Below are 14,412 nucleotides of genomic sequence, written 5' to 3'. Positions count from 1 at the left end.
GAATTGTGCCACGGTGCGGGATGGGTGATGCTCACTTTGAGGGGGGGGATGCGGAGATGCCTAAACCAGGCTCCCCATCCCCAGAGCTCACCCCTTAGCCCCAAAGCCACCCCTTTGGTACCCAAAGGCTGCAGGCTGGGGGATGCATTGCAGCATCCTTGTGTAAGGGGGACACACACACGGGATGGACTCATCAAAGCCCATCAAAACCCCAATTCCAGCTCATTTTAGGGCTTATTTATGAACACTGGAAGGGGAAACGTGCCTGAAATCCCTGCCCACGGTGACGCTGCAATTCCCAGGGAAGCCTTTGGGAAGAGGCGTTTTTGCAGCATCAGAGGCTCTGACTCAGCCTGAGCTCAGCTCCGCATCCTTGGGGGATGGATGGGGGGGAAACAGGGATCAATCCCCCCCCATTCTGCACACAGGAGGGGGATGGGGACCTGCTCCTCCCCCCTTTTACAATGGGGAGAGCAAAGCCCTTTCCCTTTGCTCTCATATCCCTGTGTCCCGTCCCCCCCTTGAGGCTGGTTTCAAACCATGGCACCAGCTGAGGTCTCTTTATTCCTTCTCTCACACCACTTAATCCCAACCCCGTGGAGCTCCCCATCCCCAATCCCTGTTTGAGGAATCACCTCCCTGTGGATGTAAGGCAACCGACCCCATCCTCTGCCAGGCTGGGAGCATCATCTCGTAGCTAAAGGCAGAAGATGAAGGAGGGATCGAGCAGGGTTTTAGACCGAGCTTGGTCCAGCCACATTCCAAGGCTCCCCATTGGTTTTAAGCTGAAGTTGAAGGGGATTCATCCCCAACCTCACCGGCAACAGGGCCCCGAGAGGAGCATCCCCAAGGACACGGGGCTGGTCCATGGATGGATGTGGAAAGAGCTTCCAAACATCTCCTGGGAGGCATAGGTCAGGTAGAGGAAGCCATCCTCATCCCGGTTGTCCTGGTAGAGCTCCTGCATGGTGATGGACAGGTTCGGCAGCCCCTTGTTGTTCACCAGCAGGTAGAAGGTCTGGGTTGAGGCCAGGGAGAGCCGTGTCCTGCAGGGATGAAGGGGAAGGCAAAGGGTGGCTGAGCATGGCCCAGCACCAGGCATAGCCATGGAGATCCAGCTCTGGTGTTTAATGGCATTGGGAGAAGCCAATGGGAGCAAGCTTTCATCCATGGGGTGCAGCTCCAGCTCTGGTGTTTAATAGCTTCTGGTCCCATTGTCCTCTCCCAATGGGATAAAGCTTCAGAGGAGGCTCCATCCATGGGGATGCAGCTCCAGCTCTGGTCTTTATTGGCTCTCCCAACGGGACCTGGCTTCAGCATCGTGCCCCTCTGGTGCCACCCATCAATAGTCATGGAGAGCCAATTGCCACCCCTCATCCCAGGGGAGGGAATGCTGCCCATTGCAAAGGCTTCCTTGCATTAGGCTAAGCTTAAACACCCGCTAAACCCTTGCCCAGTGGGGCAGCCAAAGGAGCTTCCATCCCAAACTGGACCTAGACTGGGTTTTGCACTGACCCAAGCCTATGGACCCCCCCCCACACACACACCCCTTGTACTGGGACCCCCACTCACCGCAGGGTGACCACGAACTGGGACAGGGGCAGGTCCTGGGCCACCAAATACTTGGTCCTGGTCAAGGGGGGCAAAGTCCTCTCCTTCTGATATCGCTCCACAACCACCTGCAGCGGGGGGGGGGGGTGCAGAATGGAGCCCCAGCGCCTTCAGCAATGGCTCCCCTTGCTTTGGAGGGTGCAGAGGGAAGGGGCCGAGGCCTCACCGGGATCTTGTTGGGATATTTCATCTGGATCTCGGCCACTTCCTGCATCCTGGCGGCTGTGGAAGGGAAAAGGAAGGAGTGAGCAGGGTCCAGACCTGTGTCCATGCGGATCCCCAGGGCCCAGGGATGCACCAAGGCTTCGCCTCTGCTTGAAGGGGCCAGAGCTGCTGTCGGGCTGCATCCTGCAGGCAGAGCCCATCCCAGGCAGGTGCTGTGGGATGAACTCCTGATATAGGCTCATCCTGCTCCAGCTGGGCTGGGAGGGGAGGAGCTGGGGTCTGGGGAGGGAAGGGGAGGGGAAAGGGGAAAGAGAGAAGGGAAAAGAGAGAAGGGAAAGGGGAAAAGGGGAAAGAAAGAAGGGAAAAGGGAAAGGGGAAATGGGAAAAGAGAGAAAGGAAAAAGGGAGAGAAAGGAAAAGGGAAGGGGAAGAGAGAAGGGAAAAGGGAAGGGAAAAGAAAACAAGGAAAATGGAAAGGAAAAGGGTAGAAAAAGAGAAGGGAAAGAGGGAAAGAGAAGAGGGAAGAGAAGGGAAGGGAAGGGAGAAGAGCTGGGGTTTGCTCCTTTGCCAGCCCCATGCAGGAGCAGGATGAATGATTCCACCATGGATAAGACCATAACCGATGGGCTGAGGCTGCTCTGCACTGATGGAGATGGGAATTGGGGGTGGTCCCTCTCTTCTCTCCGAGCTGGGATGAGGAAGGATAAGGCCCTGCCCCAGCACATCAATCCCGGCCGGAGCCAGCCCTGCCATCCTTTATCCTGACACTTCCATTCCGCTGCTATCTCCCGGTGGATTTAAGGAGGGAATGGTGTCGGGGGGGGGGGGGGGGGGGGGGGAATCCATAAAGCTGCCAAGTCCCTGGGTCAGGAGCGCCTCGCTTTGCAAACAAATTAGATCCCGTTCTGCCAATTCAATCCCATTTGTCTCGTTATTCCCTGGCTTGAAACCCCCTTTGGCTCATTATTCCTGTTTTTTCCAAGCCCATTTGTCTCATTATTCCCTTCCTCCCCCCCCCCCCCCTCTCCCCCCTTTCATTTCTCTTCCCATGGGCTCCCACCCCTCTGCCACCCCCCAAAAGCTCATTCAGCTTTAAATCCTTTCACTAAACTCTTTGGAATACCAGGAATAACGGGTCCTGGGGGAATGGGATGATTTAAAAGGGATGCTCCCCACTGAGCATCCCGGCTGCATCCCGCCGGTGTTATCCTGGAACATCCCTGGTTGGGTTCATCCCTATGGTGCTTTGAGCATCCCAATCCCATCATCCTGGACTTTTCCCCCTCCTGTTTCCCATTCATCTTTCATCTCTGCAATGGATGAGCCTCTGTTACTGCGCCATAAAAGAGAATCAATCTCCTTTCCTTGCTCCTAGCAGGGCTGGAAAATGGGTTTACAGCGCAGATTCCATCTGCGTAGCACGTGAAGCCATTGCAAATGCATCCCTCTTAATACACTTAATCCTGGGAAGTTTACATGGGATTCAAAGTGGGATTTCATAGGGGGGACAGGACACACACACTCAGGTTTTCCTCTGATCGATAAGCAGATGATGCTAAAGCAGCTCTCCGTTTGCTATGGAAAAGGCTCGATTCCGGTGCTCTGCCCTCAGGATGTGCTAATGGCTTGGCCGGGAGCAGAAAAGGAGCTGGGAATTGGAAACTACCCCGAAAATCTCCGGTTTCAATGGGGTCATTAACGGTGAGCATCCCTTATTGATCAGTTTAAACCCCCGAGCAGTGCTGCGGGGCTGGGATCTCGCAGCAATGGGATGCTCTTCATTCAGGGTGAAGGGAAATGGGGTTTCCACAGGTGGTTTTGCCATCCGCATCCCCCCCGAGCCTCCTCCGTGCATCCTTCTCCAGCATTCCCAAAAGGGAGGAGGGAAAAAGCATCCCAGCTCATCCCCATCCCCTCTGCCCCAGCTCCAGGGGTTGGGAAAGGAGGATTTGGGAATGCCCGTGATTCGGTGCAGCGCTTCACTGGGTATGTATAGCTGTAAGGATGCTAAAAGGCACTTGATGGCCACATTCCTCCATCGTCATCATTCCCAACGAGGGGCCAGGGGATGAGGGCTGGAATTCCAGCTTTTTCCTCCTCTGCAGCCTGTTTTAGCGCTGCCAACCACACGCTCCCATGGGGATGGGATTGGATAGGATGCGATGGGGACGAGGATGCAGATGGGGATGGAGCTGGGGATGAGATTGGATAGGATGCGATGGGGATGAGGGTGCAGATGGGGATGAAGCTGGGGATGGGATTACATAGGATGCGATGGGGATGAGGATGCAGATGGGGATGAAGCTGGGGATGGGATTACATAGGATGCGATGGGGATGAGGGTGCAGATGGGGATGGAGCTCCCACTGCTCGCCGCTTCCTGGCCATAATTGAGCCTCAATTATGGAGCTCCCACTGGTTTTCCCTTGGGATGGATGTGCTGATGCCTTCCTGATGAAGCAAGTTCCTACCGCAGGGCTGGCGCTTGGCGAGCCCCAGCCAATCCCACCCGGAGCATTGGGAATAAGAGGACACTTTGGATCCCCCTTTTGAACACTAATCCAAAGGAGCTGCTGGGTGTTCCCTCAGTTCCCAACCCCTCCAGCTCCATCGCCAGCCCGGATCAGGGATGAATAACCAATTCTCCTCCCGTTAAGGCTGAGCCTGCAGGAGAATTCCAATGAGCTGGAAAAACCCAGCCTGCAGCAGGAGTGATCCCAAGCTGTTTTCCAGGAGAGTTTCTACATGTGGGAGGTTATTAAAGCCCTGGGTTATGGGGGTTTATATCACTCCTCCCATCTGGTGTAGCCCAAATAGGGACACCAAGGAAAAGCACATTGGGTTGGGGGCTTATTCCCACCTCAGCTCTAGGCATCACTGAAGGTGCCTCTGATGCAGCACTGGCTGCATCCCTGCATCCCTGTGTCCCTGGCCCTACACAGGGTCCCCCTCTGACTTGAGGGATGCAGGGGAAGGTGACCAAGGGCTGTCGGTGGCATCATCCTTGGGGAGGAGGTGGGATGGGGATGGGGATAAGGATGGGAATTGGGGTGGTTTGGACAGGATGGGATGGGGGTGGAAATGGAGATGGGATGGGATTAGATAGGGTGGGAATGGGATGGGGATAAGGATGGGAATTGGGGTTGGACAGCATGGGATGGGCCTATTGAAGCCCCCCCACCGTGAGCTCTCTGGAACCATTGGAAGCTTTCTTATGCCCATGGTGATGCTGCCTGCAGAGCCCCTTTGACACCTCCAGCCCCATTGCCCTCCATCCCTTTATCCCCTCCCAACAACCCATCTCTTCCACGTCTCCTCCATCCCCTCGCACATCCATTGGCAACTGATGGAGAGGGGAGGAAACCATCATCAGGAGCCCCATCAAACATCAGAGACTGGTTTATTTGCCACCAAAAGCGAGATGTAAACTCCAGAGGTAAATGAAGAGAACCAAAAACCCATCGGAAGCCAACGGGATCCCGGCACCACCAAGGAGCCAAAGGAAGAGTCCAAACCGTGAGCACCAAAGAGGAAAAGGAGGAGGAGGAAAGAAGCCGGAATGGCTTAAACCCAAAGAGGAGGGGATGGAGAATGGAGGCGCCGGGTCACAGCTCCCCCGAGGTCTTTATGACGTGGAAGAGCGTGACGTTGTAGATGACTTGGTGGCCGTTATTCCAAGTGTAGAGCACCCTCTCCCGTGGGTTGTAGTCCAGCATGGATATATGGGAATACTGGTTGTGGAAGGGGATATCCGTATACTCATAGCTGGAAGTGTTGGTGTAGTAGGCAAAGTAGATCTTGGCACCGGCCAGGTGGGAGTTGGTGACATAGAGCGTGCCGCAGATGATGAAGGACTCGCCGGCGCTCCGCTTCGGGTAGCCGGTGTCCCAGCTCCGCAGCACCTCCAGCGTCTGCGGGTCCATCCTGCTCACCACGATGTTACCGGCATTCTGGTTGGTGGTGTAGACAGCCCAGAGCCCGTTCTCATCCACCATGAAATCGATGTCGGAGAACCCCCCCCAGGAATAGGGGAAGGTGTTGTTGTAGCCGGCGCCGGGCAGGCTGCGCTGCACCAGTACGCTGCGGGAGCGGAAGTGGTACTTGACGGCGATGTTGCTCTGGTACTTGTTGTAATAGAGGGAACCGTTGTACACCACGTGCCCGGTGCCGGCCCAAGGGTGAGGCAGGAGGTGCTGCACGAAGTTCTGCCCCGTCACGAAGTCGTTCATGGTGCGGAACTCCAGCACGCGCCGGCCCTTGTAGTAACCGTCCATGTACCAGACCTGTGGAGGATGAGGGCAGGATGGGACCCCCCCCCCGAGCACAGTGAGGAGGGACACACACACACACAGATGGATGTGACCCGTGTGTGCCTTGCACATGCATCCCTGCGCAGGACATGGGCATCAGTGTGTGTGCCGTGTGTGTGCATCAGTGTGTGTGCATCAGTGTGTACATCAGTGTGTACATCAGTGTGTGTGCATCAATGTGTGTGCATCAGTGTGTGTGCATCAGTGTGTGTGCATCAGTGTGTGTGCATCAGTGTGTGTGCATCAGTGTGTGTGCATCAGTGTGTGTGCATCAGTGTGTGTACATCAGTGTGTGTACATCAGTGTGTGTGCATCAGTGTGTGTGCATCAGTGTGTGTGCATCAATGTGTGTGCATCAGTGTGTGTGCATCAATGTGTGTGCATCAGTGTGTGCATCAGTGTGTGTGCATCAGTGTGTGTGCATCAGTGTGTACATCAGTGTGTACATCAGTGTGTGTACATCAGTGTGTGTGCATCAGTGTGTGCATCAGTGTGTGCATCAGTGTGTGTGCATCAGTGTGTGTGCATCAGTGTGTGTGCATCAGTGTGTGCATCAGTGTGTGTGCATGAGTGTGTGTGCATCAGTGTGTGTGCATCAGTGTGTGCATCAGTGTGTGTGCATGAGTGTGTGTGCATCAGTGTGTGCATCAGTGTGTGCACATCAGTGTGTGTGCATCAATGTGTGGGGCACATGTGTGTGCCCCAAAGTGTGGGGCACCATGTGGGGCACATGGACCCCACGCAGCCCCTATGGGCACCAGGCAGGGCCCTTTCCCACCCACCCACCCCCATGGGTGCCCTGTGTCACTCACCCGGGTGTCAGCGCTGGGCGTCATCGTGTCCGTCATCCAGGACCCAAAGCGGGATCCAGATGCTCGGATGGTGATGGGGTTACTGACACCCGTCAGCTTCCCACAGCCTGGAATGGGGCAGGGAATGAGTCTGGAGTTAGGGATGGGAATCAGGAAGCAGGATGCTGCTTGGTTCCCTCTGGTCCCTGTGCAAGGAAGGGACCGTGGCTCCCATCACCCCATGGACCCCCACGAGCCTCAGGGGATGGGGACAGGCAGCAGGATGCAGGATGCTCATGGAAAAGGCACCGGCAGCTATTCCTGAGCAAGGGAAAGGGGGGATCGTACCCAGCTTCTGCATGCAGGCGTGCAGCCGGGCCTCCAGCATCAGCACCCGCTGCTGCAGCTCCTCGTAGTCATAGGCACCCATCTCCTCCTGGATGGCCAGAAGGCTCCCGGACAGGTTCCTCACCTCCTCCTTGAGGTGCACGATCAGCCTCGTGTCTGACTTGTACTGGTCCAGGACGGGCATCAGGGGCAGCAGCTCCGTCATCTTGTCCTTGAGCTCCTGGGTAAGGGGGCACAAAACACCCCCAAATGAGACCCTTCCCGGTGCCTGTCCCCATGGCCGGTGTCCCTCTGTCCGTCCCCAGTACAGCAGCATCCGTGGTGGATGGGCACAGAGTGATGCTCTGCATGGGAGGGATGCAGGAAAGGGCAGTGCTGGTGCTGGGGTTGTGGGGGGGAATAATGAACAGAGCTCTAGGTCAGGACCAGGGTGGCAAAATCACCACAGGGATGCTCAGCCCTGGGATCACCACAGGGATGCTCAGCCCCAGGATCACCACAGGGATGCTCAGCCCTGGGATCACTACAGGGATGCTCAGCCCCAGGATCACCACAGGGATGCTCAGCCCCAGGATCACCACAGGGATGCTCAGCCCTAGGATCACCACAGGGATGCTCAGCCCCAGGATCACCACAGGGATGCTCAGCCCTGGACCACCACAGGGATGCTCAGCCCCAGGATCACCACAGGGATGCTCAGCCCCAGGATCACCACAGGGATGTTCGGACCCCAGGAAGCCGTGGATAATCCCAGACTGTGCCAGGCACCGCGCCAGCACAGCAGGGAATCAGCAGTGGGAATCAGCAGTGGGAAGCAGCAATGGGAAGCAGCAATGGGAAGCAGCAATGGGAAGCACAGCAAGGACCTGGCCCTGGCTCCGAGCTGCTCCATTGGCTCTCCTTTGCTCAAGGACGCTGTAAATCCACATCAATCCCCCCCCCCCCCGCTCCGCATCCCACAGCTCATGGGGGCTTCCTGGGACCGAGCCAGCCCCTTTCCTCCTTCCTCGCCCTTCATTCCAGCAGGGCAGCATTCCTATGTCCTGCTGGGATCACATCCCGGAGCAGGGCTCAGCACCTCCCGCTGGGATCGCACCAGATCAATGTCTCGTCTCCATCCTCAGTGCCTGGCGTTCACCTGAGCATCCTCCAAGCCCATTCCAGTGCCAGGAGCCGGCTGCTCCCGAGACAGAAACGCTCTTTACTTGTCAGGATGAAGCCCTGAGGCTCCCAAAATAACCCAGTGCCCGGCAGGGGGGTAATGGGATGTTCTGGGGACAGCATTGACTCAGAGGCTGCATTGATCCGCACAGGGAGCTGGGGGAATCACGGCTTTGCCAGGGAACATGGAATTAAAGATGTCTGTTTGCAGCCAGGAGGGCTGGGAATTGGCCATCTCTGCCCTGGGATCACTGCAGGGATGCTCAGCCCTGGACCACCACAGGGATGCTCAGCCCCAGGATCACCACAGGGATGCTCAGCCCCAGGATCACCACAGGGATGCTCAGCCCTGGACCACCACAGGGATGCTCAGCCCCAGGATCACCACAGGGATGCTCAGCCCTGGACCACCACAGGGATGCTCAGCCCTGGACCACCACAGGGATGCTCAGCCCCAGGATCACCACAGGGATGCTCAGCCCCAGGATCACCACAGGGATGCTCAGCCCCGGGATCACCACAGGGATGCTCAGCCCTGGACCACCACAGGGATGCTCAGCCCCAGGATCACCGCAGGGATGCTCAGCCCTGGACCACCACAGGGATGCTCAGCCCCAGGATCACCACAGGGATGCTCAGCCCCAGGACCACCACAGGGATGCTCAGCCCCAGGATCACCGCAGGGATGCTCAGCCCTGGACCACCACAGGGATGCTCAGCCCCAGGATAACCACAGGGATGCTCAGCCCCAGGACCACCACAGGGATGCTCAGCCCTGGACCACCACAGGGATGCTCAGCCCCAGGATAACCACAGGGATGCTCAGCCCCAGGATCACCACAGGGATGCTCAGCCCTGGATCACCACAGGGATGCTCAGCCCCAGGATCACCACAGGGATGCTCAGCCCCAGGATCACCACAGGGATGCTCAGCCCCAGGATAACCACAGGGATGCTCAGCCAGGGATCACGGGATGGGAGAGGCATGGGAGCAGGATGGACTCACCTGGAAGCTCTTGGCATTGAGGCTCTTCTGGCTCTCAGCAGCCACCTTCAACCTGGAGTCCAAGCCCTTCATCAGAGCCTCAGTGTTGCGCACGTACTGGAGGTCCCGGTATGTCCGGAGATCCAGCACTTCCATAGACTGGGAAATGTTCTGCACCTGCATGGAGGGATGGGGGGGGGGATGAAGCCCTTGCTCTGTTTAAGCCCTTTGCTGCTAACAAATGGGGAAGGGACATCCTCAGGGCCAGAAAGGAGCAGCCCCTTCCCCCTGCAGCATCAATCAGTGCGGTTCACTCCTGCTTCAGCCATGATTTGGGGTTTAACCCCCTCCCCAGCCTCAATCAATGCATTTTGACTCCTTCCTTCCATCAGCAACTGAGGTTGTTTTACTTCGAGGCTTCCAAATGACACCGATGTGATGGTGTTCCTGATTGATTTATTAGCCCCGCTGGTATTTATGGAGCTGTGGAAAGGAGCTGCTCCACAGCAGGGGTTGCAGCGCCTTATAATAAAGGTTTAATGGGGTTTGTGGTATGGGAGAACCTTGGGAATGAAGGGAGCGCTGTCGGGAGCAGCCACAAGCGCTACTGTAGAGCCCATAGGGAAGAGGTCGGGAGCATGGAGCCACCCTGGGAAACCACCCGGCTTCTATTGGACATCCTTTTGGCTCATGGGATGTGATCCCAGAGCTGCTTTCAAGCCGTGTTTGGTCTGTGTGGGGAGGGCACCATGGTAACAAGAGGCACTTAGGATGCGGTGACACCGTAATGGGTGCAAATGGGATGCTTGGAGCAGAATAGGACTTCCAGTGCCTAAAGAGGCTGACAGGAAACCCTGAGAGGGGCTTCCAACAAAGGGCGGAGGGATGGGACAATGGGAATGGCTTTAACCTGCCCGAGGGGAGGTGGAGGTGGGATCTTCCTTATGGGATGGGTTGCATGGAGAAGGTTTGGATGCCCCATCCCTGGCAGTGCTCAAGGCCAGGTTGGAGCACTCTGGTCTAGTGGGAGACGCCCCTGCCCATGGCAGGGTCATGGATGCCCTTTGGGCTCCCTTCAGCCCCAGCATCCCCATCCCTATTCCCATCCCCATTCCCATCGGCCTCACCTTCTCCATGAGCTGCCGGAGCTGGTGGCTGCGCAGGTCCCGGGAGCAGGAGCCCTGCACCGGGATCACGGCCGTGCACAGGCATTTGCCATCGGGAGCTTGTGCCGAGGTGTAAACCTGCCAACCCTCGTCGGGGCTCTGGAACAGGGTCTGCGGGATACAGGAGGGAAGGGGTCAGATGCCGGAGCCGCAATTCCCGGTGCCTGGAGCATCCCAACCCCGCCGGTACCCAGAGAGCTGGGAAGCGGCTATAGAAGAGCTGGGAAGGGGCTTCCTTGCTCTCATCCCATCCCACTCTGCAGTTTTCCCTCTTTCCAGGCTTTTTATCCAGGGTATTTAATAACACACACACACATTCCCCTCCCCAAGGCTGATTCCGCTGTATCCTGCTCCAAACAAGGTGATTTCAGCTTCCTGGCTGCGAAATGCCAGTGGGAATGATGAGGAAACGCTCTTCATCACCTCCCACCTTCCTCCCTCCCTCCCCTCCTTCCTCTTCCTTCCTCTTCCCGTGTTATTCCCCACTTAATAGACTTGACGAGGCAGGAATTTCTTCGGCTGCAGATGGAGCGGAGCTACGAGTATTGGTTGTTAATTCCTTCCCTTCGGATCCCGGGTCCCTTTGACAGTGGTGGTACCCGGACATCCAAACATCCCCTTTTCCCATCCAAGCATCTCTTTTTCCCATCCAGTTGTGCCATTTCCAAGGATGGGGGGGACGACACACGCACCACTTCAGGCTCTGCTGCCTGCTCCCTGTTTCCAGCTGCATCCCACCACTTCCAGCCCCAAAACCGAGCGGAGAAGCATCATTTCCCTCCCTGCCTCCCTTCTCCTGATGCATTCATGCCACGATCCGGCGGTTTTCCATGGGGCCTTTTAGCGTTTCATGGGGAATTCATAATCATTCATTATGAAAATGAGGAGCAAACTCCTCGCTCTCCCAAGGGGGGAACCATCCCTTCCCCTGCAACAACCTGGGATCACACTTGATTCCATACGTTCCATCTAGAAGGGATTTATTGGATGCGATGGGGGCCAAACCCGGCTCAGGGCCGGGATAAATGCCCCGGAGGTGCTTCCAAACCTGCCTTTAAGCGAGGGGAGGGCAATAAAGGGCTCATTCATCCCAGCGGAGCTGGAGCTTGGTGATGCAGGGGACCTGGAATGATCCCTTTGGATGCGGTCGGCATCGTGCAGGGCGATGGCACCGCGCCGGCTGCAGCAGGTGAATTGATGGGTGGGGAAAGGCTCCCCCCATTCCAAAGCCGGGATGCAGGAAGGGCTCAGCAGCCGCATCCAGCAGCTCCCACCCCCTGGAGCACCAAAAGCTTCGTTTCTTCCCCCAAAACGAGCCGTGCGGAGCATCCAGAGCCGCCGAGGAGCCGTTTCCCTTTAGGCAGCAGGCAGGCATCAATACTTCATAGAGGGCTAATGCATAATTGATGCCGGGATCCAGGGCTGCGGGAGCTCTGGAAGCTGCCAGAGCTGCTCCGCCTGCACCATTGGGCTTCCCATCCCCAGCATCCCGGGATGCTGGACCAGGGGTGATGCGATCCGGCCGCATTCAGCCCTGCGGAGCATCCCATGGGATGGATGGAGGTGCGGGCAGCGCTGCCTGCGCCTGCCCCATTGCGGCGCCCCGGGGGCATCAGCTGAGGTTAAACGCAGCCTTTGCAATTAATAACGGGGTTATTAATTAAGGCTCCCTGGATCCCATAGCTCGGGGGGGGGGGGAGGGAAACTGATGCTACCGGAGCCGGGGGGAGCTCTCGGAGCATCCCGACCCCTCTCGGGGGTCCCCAAGCAGCCAGAGCCGGGGTACGGGGGTCCCAGGACACCCCTTAAGAGGCCACCGCATCCCTGCTCCCTCTTTGGGATGCAAAGGATGCTCCTGTATCCGGTCAGTCGGGACCAGGGGTCCCGGTGCTGGTTATGGGGATACCCAAGGAGCCGCTGTGGTCTGGATCGGGGGCTTCCAGGCTTCCCAAAGGGATGGGGAAGGGATGCGCTGGGGACCAGCGGCACCGGGATGAAAGGCGGCCGGTCCAGCCGCATTAACGGCGGTGATTGATGGCGTTACAAAGAGCTTAATGAGGAGCCAATTACCGGGGGAGCCGTTAATTGCCCCGCAAGGCTCCCGCTGAGACCCCCGGGCTGCAGTGATCCCTTGCAACGGTCCCCACTGGGCTTCCCTATGGGATGGGGCATTGGGGCTTGGACTGGCATCAACCCAAAGGACCCGGCACCCCCAAAACCTGCCCCCCCCATTGCTCTCAGTGGGGTGAAGGAGCCAGGGTGCGAACCAAGGGGTTCACCCCCTCCCCTTGCCAAGAGCACCCCCAGGAATGGGTGGAAAAGGGGGGTGAGGACCCCCCCCCATGGGGGTCTTCTCCATTGGAAGCCCCCATGGGGGGGTCCCCCTTAAGGGGATCCCTGTGCCTTGGGGGGGGTTTCATGGTCGGGAATCCCCAGTAGAGCCGGGGAGGGGGGGTCCCGGTGCACTTTGCTTTGGGAAAGGAGGATGTTGGGGTGCCCAGGAATTGGGGCTTGAGGAAAACGAATGGGGGTCCCCATACGCAGAGGACGGAAGAGGGGGGGTCCCGCTGCACTTCCGTTTGGGAATATGGGGTACTCATGGGGGGGGGTAAGGGGAAGACGAACGGGGGGGTCCCTATACCCAGGAGATGATGGAAAAGGGGGGGTCCCGCTGCACTTCGCTTTGGGAATATGGGGTGCTGGTGAATGGGGGGGTCCCTATACCCGGGAGATGATGGAAAAGGGGGGTCCCGCTGCACTTCGCTTTGGGAGCAAAGGAAGATGTTGGGGTGCGCAAAACTGGGGGTACCCCAAAACCTGGGATTGGAACGGGGGGGGGGGGGAGGCGGTCCCAATGAGCTGCATCCGCGAGTGCCGGTACCGGTGGCGCAGCTCCGCGCCGCATCCCGCTCATCCCCCCCCCCCCCTTCCCGTTCTTTCCCTCCTCTCCCGCTCCATTCCCAACCCCATTCCCGGTGCTTCCCGGTACCGGACGCACTCACGATCTTCTCGGAGGTGCCGGCCCGGGACACGGCGGTGCCGTTGAGCCCCACGAGGGAGGGCAGGGTCTGGGACATCCAATTGGTGACCATGGCCATGGTGCTGAGCACGGCCCCGATCTTCAGCAGCGGCACCGTCATTTCGCCGCCGCCTCATGCCCATCACCCCCCCCCCCCCCCCGTATCCCGGTGCTTCCCGTTTAAACACACACAAAACAACCCCCCCCCCCACCCCCCGGTACCGTGGTACCGGTCGCGTCGCCTGTGATTGAGCCCCTTTATAACGGGGCCGGAGCCGAGCCCGAGTGACGCCGCTCCCGGCCCCCGGCTTGGGGCGGTCCCATCCGGTGCGGCCCCGGTACGGCCCCCGGCTTGGGGCGGGTCTGGTCGGTGCGGAGCAAGGGATGGGGATGCAGGAGCCCGGAGAGCTCCGGTTTGGGGGTGCAGGACCCCCATAGGTCCTAATGTAGGGGTGCAGGAGGCCCGGTTTGGGGGTGCGGGACCCCTATAGATCCTAATGTAGGGGTGCAGGACCCCCGGTTTGGGGGTGCGGAACCCCCATAGTTCCTAATGTAGGGGTGCAGGAGGCCCGGTTTGGGGGTGCGGGACCCCTATAGGTCCTAATGTAGGGGTGCAGGAGCCTCGGTTTGGGGGTGCGGGACCCCCATAGATCCTAATGTAGGGATGCAGGAGGCCCGGTTTGGGGGTGCAGGACCCCTATAGATCCTAATGTAGGGGTGCAGGACCCCCGGTTTAGGGGTGCAGGACCCCTATAGATCCTAATGTAGGGATGCAGGACCTCCGGTTTGGGGGTGCGGGACCCCCATAGATCCTAATGTAGGGGTGCAGGACCCCCGGTTTGGGGGTGCAGGACCCC

The 14,412-nt window shown here is 58.3% G+C and overlaps 2 protein-coding genes across 4 annotated transcripts; both read right to left on the bottom strand.

Moving 5' to 3' along the window:
- Nucleotides 1-814: 814 nt before the first annotated feature.
- LOC117437589 (microtubule-associated proteins 1A/1B light chain 3C-like) lies at nucleotides 815-1,958 on the bottom strand. Its single transcript, XM_034072098.1, has 4 exons — nucleotides 1,910-1,958; nucleotides 1,778-1,833; nucleotides 1,573-1,679; nucleotides 815-1,046 (listed from the first exon to the last, which is right to left on the bottom strand). Exons 1-4 carry the CDS (start codon nucleotides 1,956-1,958, stop codon nucleotides 815-817), a joined length of 444 nt encoding a protein of 147 aa, XP_033927989.1.
- Nucleotides 1,959-5,156: 3,198 nt separating this feature from the next.
- On the bottom strand, nucleotides 5,157-13,676 carry OLFM2 (olfactomedin 2). Of its 3 annotated transcripts, none has more exons than XM_034071993.1 (6): nucleotides 13,533-13,676; nucleotides 10,498-10,647; nucleotides 9,392-9,547; nucleotides 7,225-7,444; nucleotides 6,898-7,004; nucleotides 5,157-6,058 (listed from the first exon to the last, which is right to left on the bottom strand). In XM_034071993.1, the coding sequence occupies exons 1-6, from the start codon at nucleotides 13,674-13,676 to the stop codon at nucleotides 5,381-5,383; spliced, it is 1,455 nt and encodes a 484-aa protein (XP_033927884.1). In that variant the 3' UTR covers nucleotides 5,157-5,380. The 3 variants fall into 3 exon arrangements, with proteins under 3 accessions (XP_033927884.1, XP_033927883.1, XP_033927885.1); XM_034071992.1 differs by having other exon boundaries at nucleotides 13,539-13,676; XM_034071994.1 differs by having other exon boundaries at nucleotides 10,498-10,635; nucleotides 13,539-13,676.
- Nucleotides 13,677-14,412: the final 736 nt, after the last annotated feature.

The sequence above is a fragment of the Melopsittacus undulatus genome, chromosome 23 (assembly GCF_012275295.1).
Source record: "Melopsittacus undulatus isolate bMelUnd1 chromosome 23, bMelUnd1.mat.Z, whole genome shotgun sequence".
Taxonomy (NCBI): Eukaryota; Metazoa; Chordata; class Aves; order Psittaciformes; family Psittaculidae; genus Melopsittacus; species Melopsittacus undulatus.
Note: the sequence above shows the minus strand (reverse complement) of the source record. Positions and strands in the feature narration are given on the sequence as shown.

What these genes read in the sequence shown, in the direction of transcription:
- LOC117437589 (XM_034072098.1), bottom strand. Translation starts at nt 1,958, where the DNA reads ATGCAGCCCGACAGCAGCTCTGGCCCCTTCAAGCAGAGGCGAAGCCTT. An exon ending in CAAGCAGAGGCGAAGCCTTG is followed by an intron (nt 1,834 to 1,909) that starts GTGCATCCCTGG and finishes TCCCTTCCACAG; the next exon opens with CCGCCAGGATGCAGGAAGTG. An exon ending in CAGTTCGTGGTCACCCTGCG is followed by an intron (nt 1,047 to 1,572) that starts GTGAGTGGGGGT and finishes TCATCCCTGCAG; the next exon opens with GACACGGCTCTCCCTGGCCT.
- OLFM2 (XM_034071993.1), bottom strand. Translation starts at nt 13,676, where the DNA reads ATGACGGTGCCGCTGCTGAAGATCGGGGCCGTGCTCAGCACCATGGCC. An exon ending in CGCCTGCATGCAGAAGCTGG is followed by an intron (nt 7,005 to 7,224) that starts GTACGATCCCCC and finishes GCCCCATTCCAG; the next exon opens with GCTGTGGGAAGCTGACGGGT. An exon ending in CGCCCAGCGCTGACACCCGG is followed by an intron (nt 6,059 to 6,897) that starts GTGAGTGACACA and finishes CATCCTCCACAG; the next exon opens with GTCTGGTACATGGACGGTTA.